Raw genomic sequence first — 22,617 nt, forward strand, 5'->3', positions numbered from 1 at the left:
CTCACTAGAAACTGTGATCCCTCAGAGGTTGTTTAATGGTTTAGAAATGTATTGTTTGTAATTTGAGGGAAAAAATAGAAACGTATGAGAATTATCAACATACAGTAAAAGAAAGTTAAGTGTTTGAGGTCATATTGATATTTTCTCAGGAAAATCATCAGGGAAGTGGGAGATTTAAAGGGACAGGTCACGCAAAAATGTAAATTCTGTCATCATTGTCTTCTTGTCATCTAAAACTTGAGTGTCTTTCCTCCATTTGTGGAGAACAAATGGAGATATTTAGAAAAATGTTTGTGTACATATAATGGAAGTCAATGGGGTCCAATGTTCTTTAGTTACCAACATTCATCAAGATAGTTTCTGCAAAAGAAAGAATCTCATACAAGTATGCAATGATATGAGAGTGAGTAAATGTTAAAATATTAGAATATATGAACTGTCCCTTTAAGAATGAGATTCAATTGTCTCGCCATTGAATGTCATGGCTGTCCTGGAGAATCTGTAACTTTCCTTCCGAACGGATCAGTCACGCTTTAGGACAGAAGCGGCCAATCCCGTTGAAAAAGTAAAATAAAAACAAACCCCCAAAAGAGGCCGAGTCACACGAACCAATTTAAGCCGCCATTTCAAATTAAAAAGAATTGTTTAAGGGTATGAACTAAAAAGGGCAGCTACTTTTATGGAAAGAAATGGAATTTGTAATAAATGAGCTTCGTGAGGAGAAAAAACGAGGAGGTTTGCCAATGTGAGGGCAGAGGTTTTTTATGTAAATGAATGCGAGAGCTCAAAATTAACTGAGCCCTCAGGGTGAGACCGTTATCGCTTTGCTGCGTCAATGGAACTCATGGGAATAGGAGGTTGACATCATAAAACAGCCGGCTGGGTCTGAGCTTTGTCAGAGTTTTTAATTTGAAGAATGTCTTTGGGAAGGAGTCGGAAGATTGAGCATCATGGCCAGGACCACCTGTAGTGACCTTCAACCTTTTTTTAAGCAATTCCTGTGGTAAAAAAGTGTTTGAATGTCCACGTCAGGGGTCTTTATTGTCATTTCGGGTCACGTCCTGCAGTTTAATTTCAACCTGCTTTTATGCACCTCACAACTTTCAATTAATCCTAAAGTCTAAACCAATTTATCTCTCTTTATTTATTTATTTTACAGAAATGGCGGGCTGGTTGCCGGTGGTCTTACTTGTGCTGCATGGGATGCCGGTTTTCTCAGAGGAGATCGTATTGGAGTTTTCCACACACACGCCCATCAATAACGTGGTACAGGACCCCAACACCGGACGTGTCTACTTGGGGGCGGTCAATGCCATTTACCAACTGGACTCTTTATTAAACCTGGAGGCCAGAACTGAAACGGGTCCCAAAAAGGACGCAAAGGGTTGTACGCCTCCAGTATCTACATGCCAGGACTTGATAGACACAAACAACACTAATAAACTCATACTGGTTAATTCTGCGAACGGGTCGTTGATCGTTTGCGGGAGCTTGTACCGAGGAATCTGTTCTCTGCTCAACCTCACGAATGTCAAAGAACAGATATACTACAGCGACAGCAAAGGCGAGCGGACCTACGCCGCCAGCACCGAGGACCACGTCTCCGTAGTGGGCGTCATGGCCACGCTCGTCGTAGATAATACACAATTTAACGTGTTTTTGGTTGGGAAGGGCTACGGAAGCATGGACAGCTCTAAACTCATCAGCACCAGAATCGTGCAGAACTATCGCGACTGGGTCGTGTTCGAAAGCATCATCGAGTCGTCCATGGTCCAGGCAGTGCCCTTCGCGGCCAAGTACATGCACGATTTTCGCTTCGCGTTTAATAGCAACGGATTCGTGTACTTTATCTTCTCGCGCACCCTCGGAGGAGCAGATAATAAAAACTTCACATTCATTTCTCGCCTCTGCGAGAATGATTCAATGTATTATTCCTACACGGAACTTCAGCTCAGCTGCGGTCAAAATAATCGCTACAATAAAGTCCAGGCCGCGTACGTCACGGAGCCGGGGAAAGAGCTTGCACATCACATGTCCGACTCGGGAGAGTACGGAAATGTGCTGGCTTGGGATAAAGTCCTGTTTGTTTTGGCCAGTTCGGAGGATGGGGGCTCTGTGAATTTACCCACAGTAGAGTCCGCTCTGTGTATGTACCCCCTCAAAAAAATTAACCAGAAACTGCTGGAAATGGTCAGAGCTTGTTACATGGACGGGGGCGAGATTGATGGCAAGTTAGTGGTTGAGAGTCCTTACACGTCCAACAAACCCAAACTGTGTGTCAAACATGATGTAAGTATCAGCCGATGTGATGATGATGTTGATTAATGACACAGACGTCTGTTCTGAGACGTGTCTTGACATTTTTCTGCAAATTCCAGGAATAACAAATATCGCAAACACAAGAACGAGTGACTGTTGAAATATCCATCAGTCAAACGGAAATTTATTTTATTATATGTAATTCAATTATGGTGACCGCTTATGTAAACAGACTTGAAAAAGCACGGACTATTGATTTGTTCACAACAAAGGCTCATACACTACAATGACGATAACTATAGTATAACGTTTTAGAAATTGTTTTACATTTGAAAGAAAATCGTAGTAAACACCACAATTAATATAAAGATTTTGCAGAAAAACAAAGTCATTAGTTCTTTCAGAAGTGCAAAAAAAAATATTTTAACGTAGTAAAATTATTAAAAATATAAGTGAGTTTACGCATAAAACAGACAAGGAAATTAAAAGAAGAAAAATGATCTTCTTAACATATTGGCAGATATTTTGTCTTGTTTTAAGCGGAAACTCAATTTTTATTTTTTTTTTTTTTTTAAATGTTTAAAACATTACCCTGTCATCTTTTATAGTGATATAGTTGACTGTATACAGTAGTTATTGTGCTTTCTAAGAACAAGCCCTTAGACTGAAAACTTAATATAATATTTAAATATTATGAAAAAATGTTTTACTCATAAATCAAATCGAAGATAATATGAATATAACATCCCTTTGTGTACTAAAGAAGGAACATTGGGAGGACGAGTAAATGATGACCGAAGTTTATTTTTGGTGAAGTAATAGTAAATATGTTTCCCTCTCGCAGAAAACCATCGTTGAAAAATTTAGTTGTGGAGCCGATTTCCTTCCATCTCCATTGGCCAGTCAGCAGGACTTCGCTTTGAAGGCAAATCCATTCTTCACCAGACCGAATCTGCTGACGGCGGTGGCTGTGGCGGAAGAGAACGATCACACCATTGCGTTTCTGGGCCACAACCCAGGAGAAGTGATCAAGGTAAGATCAGCAGTGCTAAATGCTAGAAACTATGATGGCGCGTTTCTCAAACCCTCGTTTTGAGGCGCTACAATACTTAGCGTGACGGTCTCACCGCCTTGTGAGCACGTGGGAAGACTATCCTAAGTTGCTGAAGAATAAAGACACGGAAAGTCTTTCGAATGCAAAGAAGAGCAGACGAAAAATGTGTCTAATAAACTTGTCTTCAAAAATAGCCAAAAATTGACGTTTAAGGAGGAGGGTGCGGAGAAGAGCAGTCAGTATGTTTCAGAACGTCCTTGTTAAAGAAATGTTGAGGGTTTCTTCACGACAACCAATTAGCGAAGCACTAAAACGGATGAACACCTGATGCTACACACCTGATTTAGCATGCGCGTCTCAAAGCCCGAGTTTAGACTTCGGCAGGTGAGGGAATTGGAGGCTGAACACGGCGAATCTTTGACAGAACGATGAAAGAGAAAGAGATATCACTGTCACGAATCGGCGTGCTACCTGAGACACAGCTAAACACGGCAGATGCCGCATTAGAAATAATGAGCGCCCTTCACAACTTGAGTCCAATTCTCGGATCCGAAAAATGCTTGCAAGAGCAGTTCGTTTGGAGAATAGTGGATAGATGGAGTTCAGATAGAGTTTCTGTCATGCTGAACGCTTTGCGAACTAGTTGACGTTTTTTGGATTTTCGTATATCTGCTTCAAAACATTATAAAAATTTGCATTTGGAAGATATAAGCATTCAAAACTAAGTTTCTCACGCTCAGGTACAGATCAGCCATTTTTATGACGTCACTCTGCACTGCTTTTTGAATTCGAAGCTAAACACTATTGGCTATTTTTAAAAGGGGGAGGAGCCACTCAATGTGTCAAACAGTAACGTGAAAAATGACATGCACATTTGAAGGCGTCATCATTACAGTTGAAATAAAAACAAAAATGAACATAACTATTTCAATCTAGGCTTCGTTTTTGATATTTTAGAGTTTGGTGCAAATCAAGGCAGCTGTGGTTTTCGTGGGCATTATTCGGCTCGCTGGCCATTAGTTCAGGTTCGACACGTTGTCACCGGGTTTGCGGCTCAGGTGCGAGAGGGGGGGGGGGTTTGTGTGGTCCGTAAAGATGACAGATGTGCCCTGTTCCTGGCTCGACTGTTTAATTGTACCTTTCCCGATGTCTATTGTTCTCTGTTTACCCAGGTACATTTGTCAGCCCAACCGGAGGCGTACAACCCTGGTCCGGGCTACAAAACCGGCGGCAACATAAATAAAAACCTTTTCTTTGACAAAGACCAGACGCACTTGTACATCACCACAGAGAAAAAGGTACGAGGCTGGAGTCATTTATCATACGCTGGGCATTCAGGACCGTTGCTTATCGATGGCTCGGCCACAGGAAACACAACTGTTTTAGACACTTATGGTTTCAGTTCTTGTTGATGATGAAGTATATGTTTCTATTTTTGAAAATGAAAATAAAGGATTGAGGTTGTGTATGTCTTGTTGAAGCCGTATCCCCACAGTAATGAAAACTGTGTTTGTTTGTTGTTGTGGTTGTGCAGATCACGAAGGTGCCCGTTCAGACCTGCCATCTGAAAACTGACTGCCAGTCGTGTGTGGCACAGAGAGATCCATACTGCGGCTGGTGTGTTCTGGAAGGAAGGTATCTGTATATTTGTTGAAATAATGTTTCTGTTTTTTCGGAGAATGACCAAGAGACCCCGAAGAGAACACATAGTATCCTAAAAACATTGAAACCATGCCCTTGTTATTATTTTATTTATTTATGTTTTTTATGGAGGATATGCAACAAATCCCTAACTCCCCTCCATCATAACATGTATTTATTAGAAAACTCATCCAAAAATCACATGATATCATATCATTATACTGAATATCATATCATATATACTGTATATCATATAATTTCAAATATATTGTATATCATATAATATATACTGTATAACATCATATATATCATATCACATATCTTATAAAATCATTCCATACTGTATATCATATATCATTATACAGTATATCATATCATATATACTGTATATCATATCATTTCACATATATTGTGTATCATATTATATATACAGTATATCATACATCATATCAAAGCATATCATCTATCATATTATATTTGACATATCATGTATCATACCGTATATCACATATATCATATAAAATCATACCCTACTGTATATCATATCATATATATCATACATCATATAATATATCACATATCATGTATCATATCATATATCACATATATCATATAAAATCATACCCCTACTGTATATCATATCATATATATCATACATCATATAATATATCACATATCGTGTATCATATCATATATCACATATGTCATATAAAATCATACCATACTGTATATCATATCATATATATCATACATCATATTATATATCACATATCATGTATCATATCATATATCACATATATCATATAAAATCATACCCCTACTGTATATCATATCATATATATCATACATCATATAATATATCACATATCGTGTATCATATCATATATCACATATGTCATATAAAATCATACCATACTGTATATCATATCATATATATCATACATCATATTATATATCACATATCATGTATCATATTAAATATATCATATAAAATCATACCATACTGTATATCATATCATATATATCATGCATCATATTATAAATCACATATCATGTATCAGATCATATATCACATATGTCATATAAAATCATTAAATACTGTATATCATATATCATAGCATATTATACTGTATATCATATCATATACATACATCATTTTAGATATCACATCATCATATATCATATCGCACTGTATGACATATCATATCACACAAACCAGACCACATCTATTAATTAGATAATAATGATAAAGATATATCTTTATGCGTATTTTTTTTAAATGTTTTATCATTCACAGAATGGTTATGAACACAAGCACGTAAATTACTTGTGTTGTATTTAAGTGCATTAGAAGCGTTACGTATGTTGATGTATCATTTGTGCAGATGCACCAGGAGATCGGAGTGCGGCCGCGCGGAGGAAAAGAACGGCTGGCTGTGGAGTCCAAACCAACAGTGTGTGAAAATCGTCTCCTTCCACCCGCCAAATCTCAGCTGCTTGAAGTCCCAGCAGGTACCAGCCGAGTGTCGCCGGCACAATTACCAGAGTGGTATTTTTAAACCCGACTGCTCAGCGCTGATTGTGAGAAAAGCTGAGCTTGAATCCCACACAATGAGGCCATATTGGTGAACAGACGGCGGGAACACAATGGCCGCTGATGGCGTGCTTGGAATTCTGTTCTGACGGCGCCGCTGTCGTGTTTCGCAATAAAACTTATTTGATTGTGGAGCATGCGAGCGTTAGAGGATATTTATTGAGAGAATGATGTTATTGACACAAGAACATTGTTATAAAAGAATGTGTTTAATAGATTCAAAAAGTTTCGCTTAAATTTATCTCATATCAACCTGACTTTGACAGTTTATAAAATCTCTCTCAGGTGGAGATCATGGTCCGACTGCTGCCCATCCTTCGAGAATCCGACCGTATCAAATGCATTTTTGGCTCTCATAATAGCCCCGGCAGGATGGTGGACGGCAGGGTGAGTTGCGGCCTACCTGAGCCGCATCTTATACCAACCACACCTGACCACAAAGGTATGACTCCTAATGCGAATGTTCAATCGATTTCTTATCATATTTTTTTTATGATGTGGGGTTTAAAGAGGCTGTATTCTACGGTGAGGCATTTAATTTCATTTTTTGACAGAACTGCACTTTAAATGCTTCGTAATTTAGTTTCTCATTAGCATTTGCCATCCGTTCCCTGACCCTTGGAATGTATTTGCTACTGTAGCTAATAATAATTAAAAGTGCACGGACAGTAATTTATTCCTCATTAAAAATCATTTTACACTTCAAAGTACTTAAAAATGTTGAAAATGATTTACCTTCCAGTCATAATGCCAAATAAAACTTTATTTTACTGTTGAGATCACACGACCATTGTTATTATTGTTATTATTATTATCATTAGTAGTAGTAGTGATATAGTAATAATAACAATTATTATTATAATAAATGTTGTGAAATAATACTAATAATTACTTTATTATTGAATATTTTAAATGATTCAAGTTGTTCTTATTATTATCATTAATATATATTGTAAGTACTTTAAAATGCACATCGATTCTATCAACCTATATAAAAACGCAATGGTTTTGTTTTTTACAGATTTTGTTGCGGTCCCAGTCAAGATCTTCGTAAACGGCAGCGTGCAGGTGGCGTCCAGCGAGTACAAGTTCTACAACTGCGCAGCGACTGTTCGTAAAGCAGAAAATACACCGTACGTTAGCTCTCTCGCTTCTTTTGTCAGCGTGTGTGTCCCCGTGTTTTGCTGACACCAGTATGTGTATAATGAATACGAGTATCTGTAACGATGAGACATTGGTTTACTCATAAATTGTAATGCATCAGTGAAACTGGAATTGAATTTGCTTCTATAGAGACTTGCTTACATTTCCCCCCTCTTTTTTTCAAGAGCAGGAAATTGCTTTGGTTTCTCATCCATTCATCACGCATGAAAGTCAATCCCTCATCTATTTTTCTCCCACTTCTTGTGTTTTTTAAGCGCTGGGGGGACGTTTCTGATGAAATGGGTATTATTTGAAGTGCGCTTGGACTATATGCTTTTAAGGCAAACATTTACGCGCTGATGAAAAATTTAACTAGGACTCACGTGTCGCTCGCTTTTAATCGCCTCTCTCCGTAGGTGCACATCCTGTGTGAGCAGCTCTTGGGGGTGTCAGTGGAACGTCGCGGCCCACACTTGCACCGATCTGAATGATGCGGAGACCGGAGCCAATATCATCAAACCCAAACAGGTACTGACAGGTCAAGAATTCAAGCTTGTGCACACATGCGTATGCGGTATTCTTTTGTCAGTCCACCAGCATTACAATGCTGACGGAAAAACAGGTCATACTAGTTTCAAAAATAGTTATGAAACTTAATCTGTGATTATCTGTGTATTACCCACATGTCGTCCCGTCGTGTATGTTTCCCTTAGAAAAACCGTTAGCTGTTTATCTTAAAAAAAAAATTGGGCCTTTTTCAGTAATTTTTTTTGTCGGTTCCATCGGCCAGGGAACATCCCACCAGAACTCAACACATAACCAATGGAGACCCACAGAGACATTATCCATTAAAACCAGTTCAATTCCCACTGAGCCCTAAAAAAGTTTAAATCGTCCTGTTGTTTACCCATTAGAAACCACGTCCCTGTTCTTTTCAACTGGATCTTTAAACCTGATGATGAACATTGATCGACACATTTTTATTTTCAAACCTATTTCTGAAACTGTCCAACTAACTCACTTTTTTGGAAACGCACAACGCTGTTTTCTGGTCACAAACGGCTGATTTATTGGACACAATGGTAATAATTCTAGGCGCTCGGTTTTAATGTGAAACGTATTCGCCGAATCAGCAAATAAGAATGAATGGACGAGGTGGATTATACCATTACGCGATTAGACACAGCCACCGATGTCAAGATGAATGTATTTGATTTCAGCCGAAAATAAACCGCTTTATTCAGGGACGTCATCGTAGTTAATGAGTTTTTCTGTTTCAGCGGACGTACATTAATTTATGTCCGACGAAAATTAAGAGTCGTAGATAGCGGTGAATAAGCAATGGATTAAGTTTTTTTCTGCCTCCCAGCGTCTACATCTGTCTTGTGTTTTAGGTGAAGAGCTGTCCGCGGTTCGAGAACCCAGATCCCGTTCTTATCCCGGTGGGATATAAAACACGGATCAGTTTTGAGGGCATCAATTTGGACCCGTACAAGGTGAGTTCGTCATTTTTGCTTTGTGAGCTTTGTGAACCTGATTTTTATTTATAGGGAAACTATTACATACTAAATGATGCTTCTTTGAACCTATGTGTGAACATTTTCATGTCCTTTTTCTGAAACATCAGGGCCGTGATTTTGTCATCGGAACAGAGCTGGTGAAGATAGAGGAAGATGTGAAGGCAGATTCGGGACCCTTCTATTCCTTTGGTGGATTTGAGGTTAGTTACGCACACACACAATCGCTCTTTATCCCAATGTTGCTCCAGGGGGCTGTTTTTACCGCACTGTAAATCTTTTAGGGTCAAAAGCGTTTGCCAAATGACACGTGACCAATTACCATCGTAAGACACACCAACCCACACATCCAGATGGTCTTCTGGGACTTTGAGATTATAGCTCCCCCTGTTGGCAGATATCCTGTTGCACTCAAATGTGCTGGTGCCATGGCTGGTTTTTGGCTGTGAAGCTCTTTCAAATATGCTCCGGTGTCAGTAAAGAATACCCCGAGCAGTTCTCTCTGATACAACACCGATTATGTTCAGGCGTCGAGGTGTCTCCAGACACGGTGAAGATTATGATGAAGATGAGCTCACACCCTGTGACCCTTTCTTTTTCAGTTTTCCTTCGACAAAGCTCAAGAGACCAACATTCTGTTCCACGTGAGGGAGAAATACACGCGAAAAAGATCGACAGCAGTCTTAATGGTAACAGCTTTCATTGGCTTAGAAATGTTGTCATTATTGGATGCTTTTTAATGTTATATGTGACCCTGGATCACAAAACCGGTCTTAAGTAGCATGGGAACCTTTTTTAGTAAAAGACAAAACTACATTGTATGGGGCAAAATTATCTATTTTTCTTTTATGGCACAAATCATTAGGATATTAAGTAAAGATGATCAGTTGAAGATATTTTGTACATTTCCTACCTTAAATATATAAAAACTTTATTTTTGTGAGTGGATGGCCTGCCACAGTGCCCCTGATTAACAACTTCAAAGGCAATTTTCTAAATATTTCGCTTATTTTTTGCACTCTCATATGCACCATTGTTATATTCTAACAACTCATACATCAATAGAAATCTTATTTATTCATCTTTCAGATTATGTAGATTATGTAGACTGGTTTTGGTGTCAATAGGTAGAGGTAGTCCATATAATGTGCACTATATGTTATTTCTCACAGAAGAGTAAACATTTGCTCCTATTTTTTTCGACATGTTCCTATAGGTGTAGAAGTGAAGAGTTTGGTTCCAAAATGAGATAACTTCATTTTTCTTTTTTGTGCCTTCCAATTATTATCACTCAAACCGCAGTTGGTTTGCTTTGATTTAGGCCATAATAACAAAAAAATACAGCTAACTAACACAATTAAAACATGATTTTTGAAAAATGCACTCAATATCTCATTTTGAAATCAAACTCTTCAAGTGTTCCTGTAGATCTTCTGGTAGATCATTGTGTTAGCAATGAAAAAGTAACAAAACCAATATCACGAATGAATTGAATTGAATCTTTTGAACGAATCTCTTGATCTGATTCACCAGTCTGAATGATTCACTTATAATCTCACTTTTGTTCACTGTGGAAGTTGACGGCCCTCAGTCCCTATTTGCTTTAGTTATATGCAGCTTGACCTTTCTTCAAAAATGTACAATGCAAATGAGATTTTTGCGATATAAAACACAGAAACGTACAAAAGTTTGGACCAAAATATCGGTGAATACATGATATTTATTGATTCTTGGGGACTTTTGTAAATAGTGTTAATTTGTCTTTTTACAGTGACTCTGTATAACTGCTCTATGGGACGTGAGGACTGCAGTCTGTGTAAAAACGCCGATCCCAAATACATGTGTGTGTGGTGTACTCAGACCAGCTCGTGTGTGTACGAACATCTCTGTGCCTCAAAGGAACCCGAGCAGTGTCCCGACCCGCAGATCACTGACGTGAGTCTCTGCAATTTTCAAAACATGATCCTTTATTCAGTATACTCAAAGTACTTCACCCCCGTGGATGTTGTCATCGAGGGGGGCTGAACGTACACATAAACTAAACGACTCCTTTTCTTGAGACCAAGTCTTGCCACGTCTGACTTATTTCCATCATGGGATAATTCACCTGAAATTGATAATTCCCTCGTGTCATTTCAAACCTGTATGGCTTTCTTTTATCTGCGGAACACAAGAGAAGATATTTTGAAGAATGTCGATAACCGAACAACATTGACCTCCATTGCACAAAACAACAAAGATATTTCTCAAAATTTCTTCTTCCGTGTTCATGTACAGGTTTACAATGACATGAGGGTGAATAAACGATGCAAGAATTGTTATATTTGGGTGAACTGTGCCTTTAAGGCTATAAAGTGTTTGGCACCCATAACATGATCAAATATATCGGACCACAATAACAGATTCCAAATATTCCCACATCCCATATTTCAGCCTTTCCCAGCCGCTTCTCACCACAATTATTTGAAATGCGTGCTTGTTTCCTTTCCATTAGATATGTTCGGAGAGGAGAGAGAGAGAGAGCGTGAGAGAGACGGGGCTCATTTTGGCAGACTGGGTTGCTTGTTTTTCTAGCGAGATCTGGCAACGCTGCTTGTCTAATACACAAAATTACTGTTGCTAATACAGTACACCATATTAAACCCACTGCAGAGCAATTCATGTGATAATTGAGACAGCAACAAGTCACAAGGATGTTGTAAATATGTGTGTTTTACGCAACGTAATGTCACGTGAAGGTTTGAGATATTCTTTATTATAAACAGCGTTTCCGTGAAGAGTGCCACAGCTCAGAGACTTCCAGCTGTAATTTATAACTCCCCGTCTCGTTCTCCATCTCTCTCTTTCCCAATTTCCTTCAGCCCTTCAATCTTGCAGCTTTGAGACTTTATTTAAAAATCAATAGAAACCTCAGGTCGCGTCCTTTTCTGCTCTTATTGAATGCCTGCGTATATTCACTTAGATGTAATTCACCTTGTAGCGTCGTGGTTACCTCAGCATATCTCTGTCTTCGTTCAGAGCCGTCCGTAATGAATGTCTCTTATTCTAATGTGTTCAAGGTCACGCCAAAATTCGGGCCCTTGAAAGGGGGAATAAGGGTCACTATTAAGGGCTCCAACCTGGGAATTCAGAAAGAGGACATCAAAAACATCACGGTGGCCGGAGTGCCGTGCAAACATCTCGGAGAACATTACTCTGTATCGACAAGGTAAAATTCACACTGTTCATACTCAGTTTGCTCCCGGGGTTTCTGTTTATTATGTCATGCATTAAAAAAAATGTTTGTATTTCAACACAATCTCACGGGAATTCGTAACTATTTTACAATGATTGCTAATTCGTATAAATTCATACGATCTTATTTGGATGTTTTAATGCGATTTGCTTCACGCCAGTGGTGTTGGATTTAGGGGTGGGGCTAAGGGAGGGGCTTCAGCATTGCAGGTTTTTTAATAATCATACGATTCATAAATGTAAAAATTAGCCACCCCTTAAAAATTTTAAGAATTCCTGTGAGGTCAGGTTGGTACATTTGCTTGTTTATATATTTTTTATATTCGAATTTCTTTAGCATTAGTTAGACTTTATAGTTTTTTAGGGATCACTCTGTTCTTAACACTCTGTAGTAAGCAATAAACTGTAATAATATTTTCTTCAACTCTTCAACTTTTGCCAATGGGGATAAAAAACGCAATTCGTACTTTATCAAAGCGAGTCACACAGCAAAATCACCAGTTGTTAATAATGCTCAAATTAACTCTCACAGTGTATAAACAAATCCACAAAATTAAGATTGTGGATTATACTGTATAAACATATATGTTCATTTGACCCTTTTTTAACTGTGCACGCAGGGCACGATATACAATATACGGTTCTGTGTTTCTGAGAAACAAACCAGAACCTCTGGTGTGTTCCACCGGTTGATCTGTTTTATGGAGGCTTTAGATATTTCACTGAAAACCAGGACAAGAATATTGATTTGGAGAATGATTTTCTGCAGTGCGCCACACATATGCTGCAATACTTTCCAGACACTTTTTAATAAACTCAAAGTCGACTTGATTCAGTATCGAACAAGAGCTCTTATGAAATCCGATTGCTGGCGAACGTTTGAGGTTACAGATCTCTGAGGAACAGATGGCCTGATTCTCACTCACCATCCTGTTTGAGAGATCTAGTTAGTTAACAAAGAATTAAACAAAATCCTGCCGTTTAAAACGCCCAAAGAAGGATAGAAATAATGTCTTGTAGATCTTCCGTCCGTGGCTTTACATTGTGCCTGTGATTTATGTTGAATGAAATATCAAGTGTATGAATTCCTCCCTGTCTCTTAGAAGAAACTTGTACTTTGTTAAGCATTGTACTTGTTTGTATACAGACCCAGGGAGGAGTTTTTTGTTTTCTTGGCTGATTCGATAATTCAACATCTGTGCCTAATCGTTCAGCCCGACTGAGTGTTTGTAAAGTATCTTTCAGTGTTTGGCACAGGAACATTGAAAAAGCTTTCACAGAGTTTTTTGTCGGTTGAATCTTTCTGTGGAGGTCCAGTTCCAGGTTTTGGGGTAACACGATCGCATTTATAAATATTACATTTATTAAATAAACTCAATCTGCGGGCGTCACATGAACCTGAAAACAGCATTTGTTTGGTGATTTTGTGTAAAATGTCAGTTGTTTTTAACAAAAAGTAAAAGGAAATTTCGTAAAATAACATGCAGTGTTGTGTTTTGAACAGAGAGAGCGATAAAAAAGGAGTATGTTGCATTATTGCGTATTGCAATTATAATATACATGAATATTATATTTAATTAAAATTTATTTCTGTAGTGTTTTGTTTTTTACAAAGCATATTTACAGAAATGTTAGCGCAAATAGTAGAGACGTGAGAAATGGAGAAATAAAGAATATTTCGAAATTATAGAAATAAAGGGGAAAATAAATGATCAAATAAACGGTATTGTTGGACATTATATTATTACATATTGCAATTATAGGGACATAACTGTTAGAAAAGGAAAAAATGTTTTATTATTTAAATATGTTTTTGTTGCAGTGTGGTTTGTGAGACCGGCCCGTCGAGTCTTTACAAAAGTGGAGAGGTAGAGATAGACATCGGTGGGGGGAAAAGAGGCGTGTCCACAAAAGCCGTCCGCTTCACCTACAGGGTGAGCTACGAACCTACATTACCCAGCACGCATTGCACACATTCGCTCGAAGCCATTGAGGAAACGATCAATCAGCTTGAAGTGCATTTTTCCAACAGGGCGTATTAACACACACAGAGGAGACAGTAATACCTTACACCCTTCTGAATGCTCACCTCCATCCTCGAGAACATAATGTCAGAAATGTAAATGTTTCGTATGTGGAGGTCAATAAGCTGTCTCTGCATTTCGTATGTAATTACAAGACGCTTCTTCGCCTCTGTTTTTTGTTGCACGGTCACACGTTTCCTTGGGTGATGTGCAGTGGCAATTATTATCGTGTGTGTTTCTACGGCTGACGGCTCTAGCAGAATTATTGCATCAGTTTATCAGGGAGCGAGACGGTCTCGGGCGTCCCGCGGGGGAACGCTGAGGGCGAGCGTTTCTTCGGCAGACTGACGTCTCGGATAGTTTCCTGGGATTATGTAATTATTACGAGAGGAAGGCAATGCAGAGGACGTGTCTGTCAGTGTTGGCTTTTCATAGCGGACTATTATTACTATTATACTCTCGGCCAAATTTGAAAAGACTAGTTTGCTTGATACAAAAATGTCTTCATTTATTCTCCGTCTTGGCAATGTGGTAAGAGGCTGTCAGATTTGAAAAAATAAGGATCGGAAAGGACCAAGTTGACTTTGTTATTTATTCCCAGTCCTTTGAAGCCATGTAATGCCCTGAGTTTGAAACAGACTGAAATCGACATCGTCACTCATTTTCTGTTACCCGCTGCGAATGGAGTCAACAAGATATTTTTTGTTCGATATTAAGCATGTACATAAAATAGTGTCCTTTTATCACAACAGTAAGGTTACAATAATTGTTGAGCTATTATTATAAGAAAAATCGTTTGACTTCAACATGCAAAGAAATGTAAGGAACCTGCAATGTCTGATTTCAAACAGAGATGGCGCTATTGAGACTAAAGTTATGCATTGCTGAATTAAGAACTTGTTATCGGCGTAATAACATTTAAAATCAATTCATAATAATTTATCATTTTAACTAATTAAAAAGTAACTCGAAAGATCGGTTTGTTCACAAATCGGACATTGCAACGTCTCCATAAATTCTCAGGGAAAACCTAAGGAGGCATCAAGATTTTAAATAAACAAAATGTTCATTTTTGGGTGAATTAATTCAAATTGTAATAACGATTGTAAATGGTGGAAAAGACAAAATGCTGTAATTTTGATTTTTAACAAATACTTGTTGAATATATAATAACATTAAAAACCGAGCGCAAATATAGTACAAAAGACAAATAAGCCATCCGTTTAAATCAATGTGATCTCATTAGCATTTGATTGCCCTAATTTGCATAATAACATCCTACCAAAACATATTAAATGTGATGTTTGTCTCTTTAGGACCCTGTACCCAAGTTTGTGTCTCCTCTTCGGGCTCCGAAAGCTGGAGGCACCACGCTTACCATTACCGGTGATGGCCTGAACACAGGTTCAAGGGAAGAGCTTCATATCACCGTGGACAGCGTGCCCTGTGTAGTGTGAGTGCAGTAGAGCATTATGGGAAACGTATTTTTATAATGTTTCGTACATAAAATTTCTTTCTTCTTTCTTCTCTCGCTCTGTCAGTCAGAGTTTTGGAGATGTCATCACTTGCAAGTTGGGCGAGTACAAAAGAGACACGATTCCGTCTCCTCCTCTCACCGTCATCGTTCACTACGGCAAAAACGCCAACATCGAAGTGCCTCAGAAGGTCCGGTTCACCAACAACCCCTCTGTGTCCGACCATCAACCCAGGAGCAGCTTCCTCTGGTATCTGATCTCTGTTATTGTACCAACACTTTTAAAGGCATTGTTCACTCAAACACTAACTTTCAGTCATCATTTATTCTTCATGTTGTTCAGAACTTGTATATGAGTCTTTCTTCAGTGGCACATAAAAGAAGATATTTTGCGAAATGTCTCTCGTTTGATCCATACAATGGAAGTCAACAGGGTTCAATGTTGTTTGGTTTCTGACATGTGTTCTGCAGAAGTAAAAAGTTGGTTGGGAATGACATGAGACTAAATAAGAGCATCACGTAATTGTTGTATTGTGTGTTTTAGTGGTGGCCGAAAAATCACAGTGGTCGGTTCCGGATTTGAACTGGTCCAGAAGGCCACCATCAAGGTGGTGGCGTCCGGCAGTGAATGGTCCAACCACACAACAGCGGTGGAGGTAAGGATCTGAAACAGACTGAACCTTATTTGTTTTCTCACTCTTGAGGTTTAATCTCTCAGCTCTGATTGAAACTACGGGACGGAGCTCCCGTCGCTCCGTTCTGAACCAAACTGAGATTAAACAAGCGTTTAGCAATCGAAAGGCGTGATGAATGTTTCATTTCATCTTTCTTATCTGAGGAGAAGCATTTGTACCCGAGACTTGTTTCCCAAGCACTCTCTCTCTCTTTATCGCTCTATCTCTCAGAGTTTCAAGCCCCGTTTAGATTTTTGCCGTTTCTTCTCAGAATATCAATGGATTTCGCCAGCAGCTGTAGAATCTCTGTTCTATCGCAGTTTTTGTTGTCGGAGGGCTTTTGGCCCGTCTGCTCACAAGGGCTGCTGGGAAATTAAGAGAGATAACTGAGGAAAATTGGTTGTGATGAATTCAGATGGGGGTTTTAATTCAATCGTTCTCTCTGTCTGTCTGTCTTAGTTTGTGGAGGAGTCCACATTTAAAAACGACACTATGATCATGTTCATGTCACCCGCTGTCAACGAGAGCTACTACTCCTCCACAACGTCCGTTTATCTAGATAACTACCAGAAAACCTTGACGCCGTTTGAGTACCACTCCGACCCGTACTTTGATAAACTCAGTAAGACTGTCATCACAGAGAACAGCATGATCATCATCACTGTGAGTATTTTAAAGCTGGCTGAGTTACACTTTAACCTTTGAGCAAGTTGCGAGGAATTTTCATCTCTGTCTGTGCTGCAGGGTCATGGCTTTTCCAAAGCGATGACGGAGAAGGAGGCACAGGCGTTTGTGGGAGACGTTCAGTGTAACGTGAACACTCTACAGGATGATAAATTGTTCCTGGATCCACCCTCGACCGCACCCAGTGCTCGATCCAAGAGACAGAAGCGAGACACGAGCGCAGACACGCTGGACCTGGTGGTGAGATACCTCCATCCATCTAGCTACTCTGATCTTTATTTGTTTTCATCCCTCCCTCCCTTCATCCATCTTTACATCAGCATCCATCCATTCCAACAGCCATTCATTTCACCATACATCCATCTGTTAAGCTCTTTATCTATCCATCCATCCTTCCATTCGGCTCTTTATATACTGTATGCATCGTTCAGTCCATCCACTTATCCACCCATCCCATCCTTCATCCATCTCCCCATTGGTCACTCCATCCATCCATCACTTTATTTTTCACACTATCCTTCCATCTTTTCCATTTCTTTATATATGCATCCATCAAGTTATCCAACCCCCACCTTTTATTTATCCTCCATTCATCACCCACCCATCCATCACTTTCTTTCTTTTCCCCATCCACCCTTCCATCACTCTATCTTACCCTCCATTACTCCATCCTTCCAACAATGAATAAATCTTCCCATTCATCACAACATTCATCCATCCATTATCACTCTATTTTTTACCCCTTCCATTTATCAATCCTTTCATTCATCTTCTTATATAAGCATTTGTCCCTCTATCTACTTATCTAAACCATCCTTATACCCATCCTGCCCTTCGTCCATCTGCCTATTCATCACCTCATACATCTTATCACTCCATCCACCCAGCCTCCGTTCACTGTGATGGGGTGATCACTCCGTTTATCACCCCATCCATCCATCAATCCACCCACCGATCACTCCATTCGTCTCAACATCCATCACCCTGTTTATCACTCCATCCATCCATCTCTCCATCAATCCATCCATCCTTCCTTCAATGACAAAATCTCCCCATTTATCACAACATTTATCCATCCATTATCACTCTATTTTTACCCTTTTCATTTATTCACCCTTTCATTTCATTCATTTTTATAAATGTATCCATCCCTCCATCTACTTATCCAACCCTTTCATCCACCCATCACACCCTTCGTCTATCTCACTATTTATCACTATTTTAACATCCATCTTACCCTCCATCACTCCATCCACCTTTCCATCCTTCTATCACTCCATTTATCACCCCATCCATCATTCTGTCCATCCATTTCTGCATTCATTCTCAACATCCATCTCACCATTAATACATCCTTCACGCCATTTATTGCCAACTTTATTATCACCCTATTCTCACTCCTTCATCACAACATCAATCCATCCATTCCTTCAACCAATCAACCAGCCACCCACCCATCCATTCTTCCATTTATCAACCCATCCCTCCACCCATCCATCATTTCATCCTACCATCAGTTTTATCAGCCTGTCCATCCTTGACTCCATTTATCGCCCATCCATCCATTCATCCACCCATCACTTCATCCACTCATCAATTTCCATCAACACCAGTCATTTATTTGTTTTCTATCTCTCTCGCTCTTCCTCTCTCTGTCTCAGGTTAAGTTTGGGAACGGCGAATGGCTGGTAGGCAGTGTTCAGTACGAGAGGAAGTACAGTCTCCCGCTGCCCATCATCATCCCTGCCGTGGTGGTCCCCATGTTGCTGATCATTGCCATCTCAGTCGTCTGCTACAGGTTCAAGACTAAAGATTAGAACGAATCTGTGCCGATCATTTGAATAAAAGTTTAATTTCATCTGATCATTTGTGTGCAGGAGGAAGAGCCAGCAAGCGGAGAGAGAATATGAAAAGGTGAAACATCAGCTGGAAAATTTGGAGGAGAGCGTTCGTGACCGCTGCAAAAAGGAGTTCACAGGTCATACATTCACACACAAGCCATTACCATGGCAATGACATGGTTTAACAGTGATTTTAAGTGATGAAGTGTTTTTTTCTGGTGCAGATTTGATGATCGAAATGGAAGACCACACAAACGACATAAGCGAAGGTCGGATCCCGTTCCTGGACTACAAGACGTACACAGACCGTGTCTTCTTCCTGCCCTCTAAAGATGGAGCCAACGACGTCATGATCACCGGCAAACTGGACATCCCAGAATCCCGCAGGGCAACGGTCACCCAAGCGCTGAACCAGTTCTCCAACCTCCTGAACAGCAAAACGTTTCTCATCAATGTAAACACACAACAACACACCCACACGCTGCAATTATCATCAATTTATGTACATACACAGATGTCAACCTGTTCAATTTAAGCACATTTTTCCCCGGTAATAGCTAGAAAGGTCAGTAAATTATTATTGGAGGATAATTGTTGAGGTTTTCTCAGCAGAAACTGCAGGCACAAACAGGCATTAGTGAGCAAACCCTATAGAGGGTACGCAAACATCCCCTTCAATTACACCCAATGACATTAAAAACGGTCTCCGAGGACTCAATCTACTCTTATAGTCTCATTAAAGTATTTTATATTCACGGCGCATACACAATTTCACTTTTAAATTGATTATACATATATATACATATTTATTTAACCACACACAAACGTGCACACTTCATAAGTGTTCTGAGACTGGACTGCATTTATCACTTCAGTGTTTCGATCAATTAAATCTTCTGCTCGAAGCTTCTGTTTTAAAGTAAGAGTGATGAAGTAGGGTTTATGTAAGTTTCGTTCTATAGTCTTGACACACCGTTCTAATCTCTGTTTCTCTGTTTCTAGTTCATCAGAACGCTCGAGAGCCGCCCGGATTTTAACGCCCGGGCCAAAGTCTATTTCGCGTCTCTGCTCACAGTCGCACTTCACGGTAAACTGGAGTATTACACAGATATTATGAGGACGCTTCTGCTGAGACTCATGGACGATTACGTACACAGCAAAAACCCAAAACTGCTTCTCCGCAGGTGAGACACTATCCGACTTTTGACCCCTAAACCAGCAGACAAACTTTGATAACAATCGTGTGTTTATAGTTAAGTCAGTCAGACGGTCTCAGACAATCACGAAATCTGTCGTATACTTTTTTTAGAATAATTTCCATGTTTGGATTTGTAAACTTACCATAGAAGATATTAAAGTATACCACAGAATTTTCTACAGTTTTGATCAATTCACTGTAGTGTATACTAGAAAATACCATAGTGTACTTAAAGTGTAATTTACTACGGTTTACTATAGTAAATACTCAAGTTTACTATACTATATACAGTATGTTTTTGTGGGAACGTGTACATGTGTTTTTGATGTAAGTAGGTTTAAAATCTCTTTGCTCATGCTGCGAGATGTTCATTATCGTTGTTTGTTATTGCCTGTAATTCTCCCACAAGTGTTTATTAAGCCATAAACACTTCTTACCACGGTTGAGGAGTGTTGTTGCTAACGGTATGAACTGGAATCCCCCAAACCATAGGAAAATCACAGCTTTTATAAACAACAGCATTATGGGAAACACACCTATAATTTTGTTCTTCAACTCAAGCTTTATGCAATGAAGATTTAAAGAGAAGAGGGAATTGAAATGGACTGAAATATTGTGTGTCATCTGCAGGTCTGAAACAGTGGTGGAAAGGATGCTGAGTAACTGGATGTCAATCTGTCTGTATCAATACCTGAAGGTAAAATATCAATCTTTAAACCTTATACTGTTAGTCCCGACTACTTGACAAGTCTGTCCATTCAAACATGTTCAGCAGGCTTCACAAAAGCCCCAGCGTTTAGTATTCAGGACGCTACAGAATGGATTAGCGCTTAGCATTGTGCTTTGGAAAGAAAAGGAAACTTCACTTTTAATTTCCAATTATTTCATTAGCTGTTTTTTCAGAGTATTTCAGAATGATTGGTTTTGTTCTCACCACAGGGTGTTTTTGGCAAATCTTTGATATTCATGAGTCTAGCTGAGATGATTATAATAGTGTTTAATGAGATCCAGGTTCTGTTCTTCATTTGCATGAATAACCGCATCACAGAAACGCTTTAACTGTACACTCGGCTCTTCATAAATAGATCTCTTTTATTGGTAATGAAAGTTAACAGCGGTTAACTGATGAGGTGACGGACGGTTTTGGTGCTTTGTGTTTGTTTAGGACACTGCCGGAGAGCCGCTGTACAAACTCTTTAGGGCAATAAAACATCAGATCGAGAAAGGGCCCGTGGACTCGCAGTTCAAGAAGGCCAAATACACACTGAACGACACGGGCCTGCTCGGAGATGACGTGGAGTACAGCGTGCTGGTACGGAGCGCTGCTTTCTTTGGACGCAGGCGGTCCTGGGTTCAAAACGTTTTGAAATGATCGGTTTTAACGTTTGGCCTTTGACCCGCAGACGCTGCAGGTGCTGGTTCAGGGGGAGGGGCCTGACATCACACCCGTTAAAGTGTTGAACTGTGACACCATCTCGCAGGTGAAGGAAAAAATCCTCGAACAAGTGTATAAGAATCTGCCCTACTCACAGAGACCCAAAGTAGACAGCGTTACACTTGGTGAGTCGGTGTGTGTTTGTCAATCGTCTGTTATGATTTTATCGATAGTGTTACACTTATTTACCTGCTTGACTGTGTTTCTTCAGAGTGGCGTCCGGGTTCGACGGGACAGATTTTGTCAGATCTGGACGTGACGACTCAGAAGGAAGGCAAATGGAGACGCATCAACACGCTGGCACATTATAACGTAAGCCAATCCCCCCAGCGTAAAGTCATTACAAATGATGATAGTCCAACTTTTTCAAAGTTATTTTAGCTTTTACGTTTTTTGTAATTTTATAATATTCTGAAATAGTTTTAATTAGGTTTACATTTAAGGAACTTATTACCTTTTTAATTGCATAATATTTTCTTTAATATTGCAATATAATATGCAGTATTTATGTATTTTTGAATTTAATCTGATTTCATTATTTTATTTTATACAGTAAATAATTTAAAGAGTTTTCAGTTTTAGTGTAGTTTTACTAATATTTTTTATTTTATTTTTCATCATAATATTTGCTTAATCTTAAGCAGCTTTGTCATTTCCTTTTTAATTATTTATTGCTTTTTTTATGTATTACTTTTGTTGTTTTTTATTTATTAATTTATTTAAGTTTTTAGTTTGTATTTTATCCTTTCTATATTTAGATTTATTTTGTTTTATCGCAGTTTTATTAATGTTTTAAATGAGGATTTATTTTTATATTTTTTGTGTCCAAATCAAGGGTTGTTTGT

General features: G+C 39.0%; 1 protein-coding gene across 1 annotated transcript in view; it reads left to right on the top strand.

Annotated features, from left to right (window-relative positions):
* Window positions 1–22,617, top strand: part of plxnb2b (plexin b2b) — a 109,283-nt gene that overhangs the window by 79,946 nt on the left and 6,720 nt on the right. Inside the window, 28 exon segments of the mRNA XM_056739264.1 lie at window positions 1,160–2,289; window positions 3,104–3,292; window positions 4,486–4,611; window positions 4,848–4,948; window positions 6,340–6,466; window positions 6,834–6,990; window positions 7,570–7,681; window positions 8,108–8,219; window positions 9,086–9,187; window positions 9,319–9,411; window positions 9,811–9,868; window positions 9,871–9,897; window positions 10,980–11,143; window positions 12,268–12,416; window positions 14,265–14,376; window positions 15,783–15,919; window positions 16,008–16,190; window positions 16,485–16,596; window positions 17,074–17,277; window positions 17,359–17,538; window positions 18,960–19,096; window positions 19,176–19,276; window positions 19,364–19,593; window positions 20,142–20,323; window positions 20,968–21,034; window positions 21,503–21,649; window positions 21,741–21,897; window positions 21,984–22,084. Coding sequence (XP_056595242.1) covers window positions 1,162–2,289; window positions 3,104–3,292; window positions 4,486–4,611; window positions 4,848–4,948; window positions 6,340–6,466; window positions 6,834–6,990; window positions 7,570–7,681; window positions 8,108–8,219; window positions 9,086–9,187; window positions 9,319–9,411; window positions 9,811–9,868; window positions 9,871–9,897; window positions 10,980–11,143; window positions 12,268–12,416; window positions 14,265–14,376; window positions 15,783–15,919; window positions 16,008–16,190; window positions 16,485–16,596; window positions 17,074–17,277; window positions 17,359–17,538; window positions 18,960–19,096; window positions 19,176–19,276; window positions 19,364–19,593; window positions 20,142–20,323; window positions 20,968–21,034; window positions 21,503–21,649; window positions 21,741–21,897; window positions 21,984–22,084 — 4,695 coding nt within the window. The 5' untranslated portion in view covers window positions 1,160–1,161.

Source organism: Triplophysa dalaica, chromosome 24 (assembly GCF_015846415.1).
Source record: "Triplophysa dalaica isolate WHDGS20190420 chromosome 24, ASM1584641v1, whole genome shotgun sequence".
Taxonomy (NCBI): domain Eukaryota; kingdom Metazoa; phylum Chordata; class Actinopteri; order Cypriniformes; family Nemacheilidae; genus Triplophysa; species Triplophysa dalaica.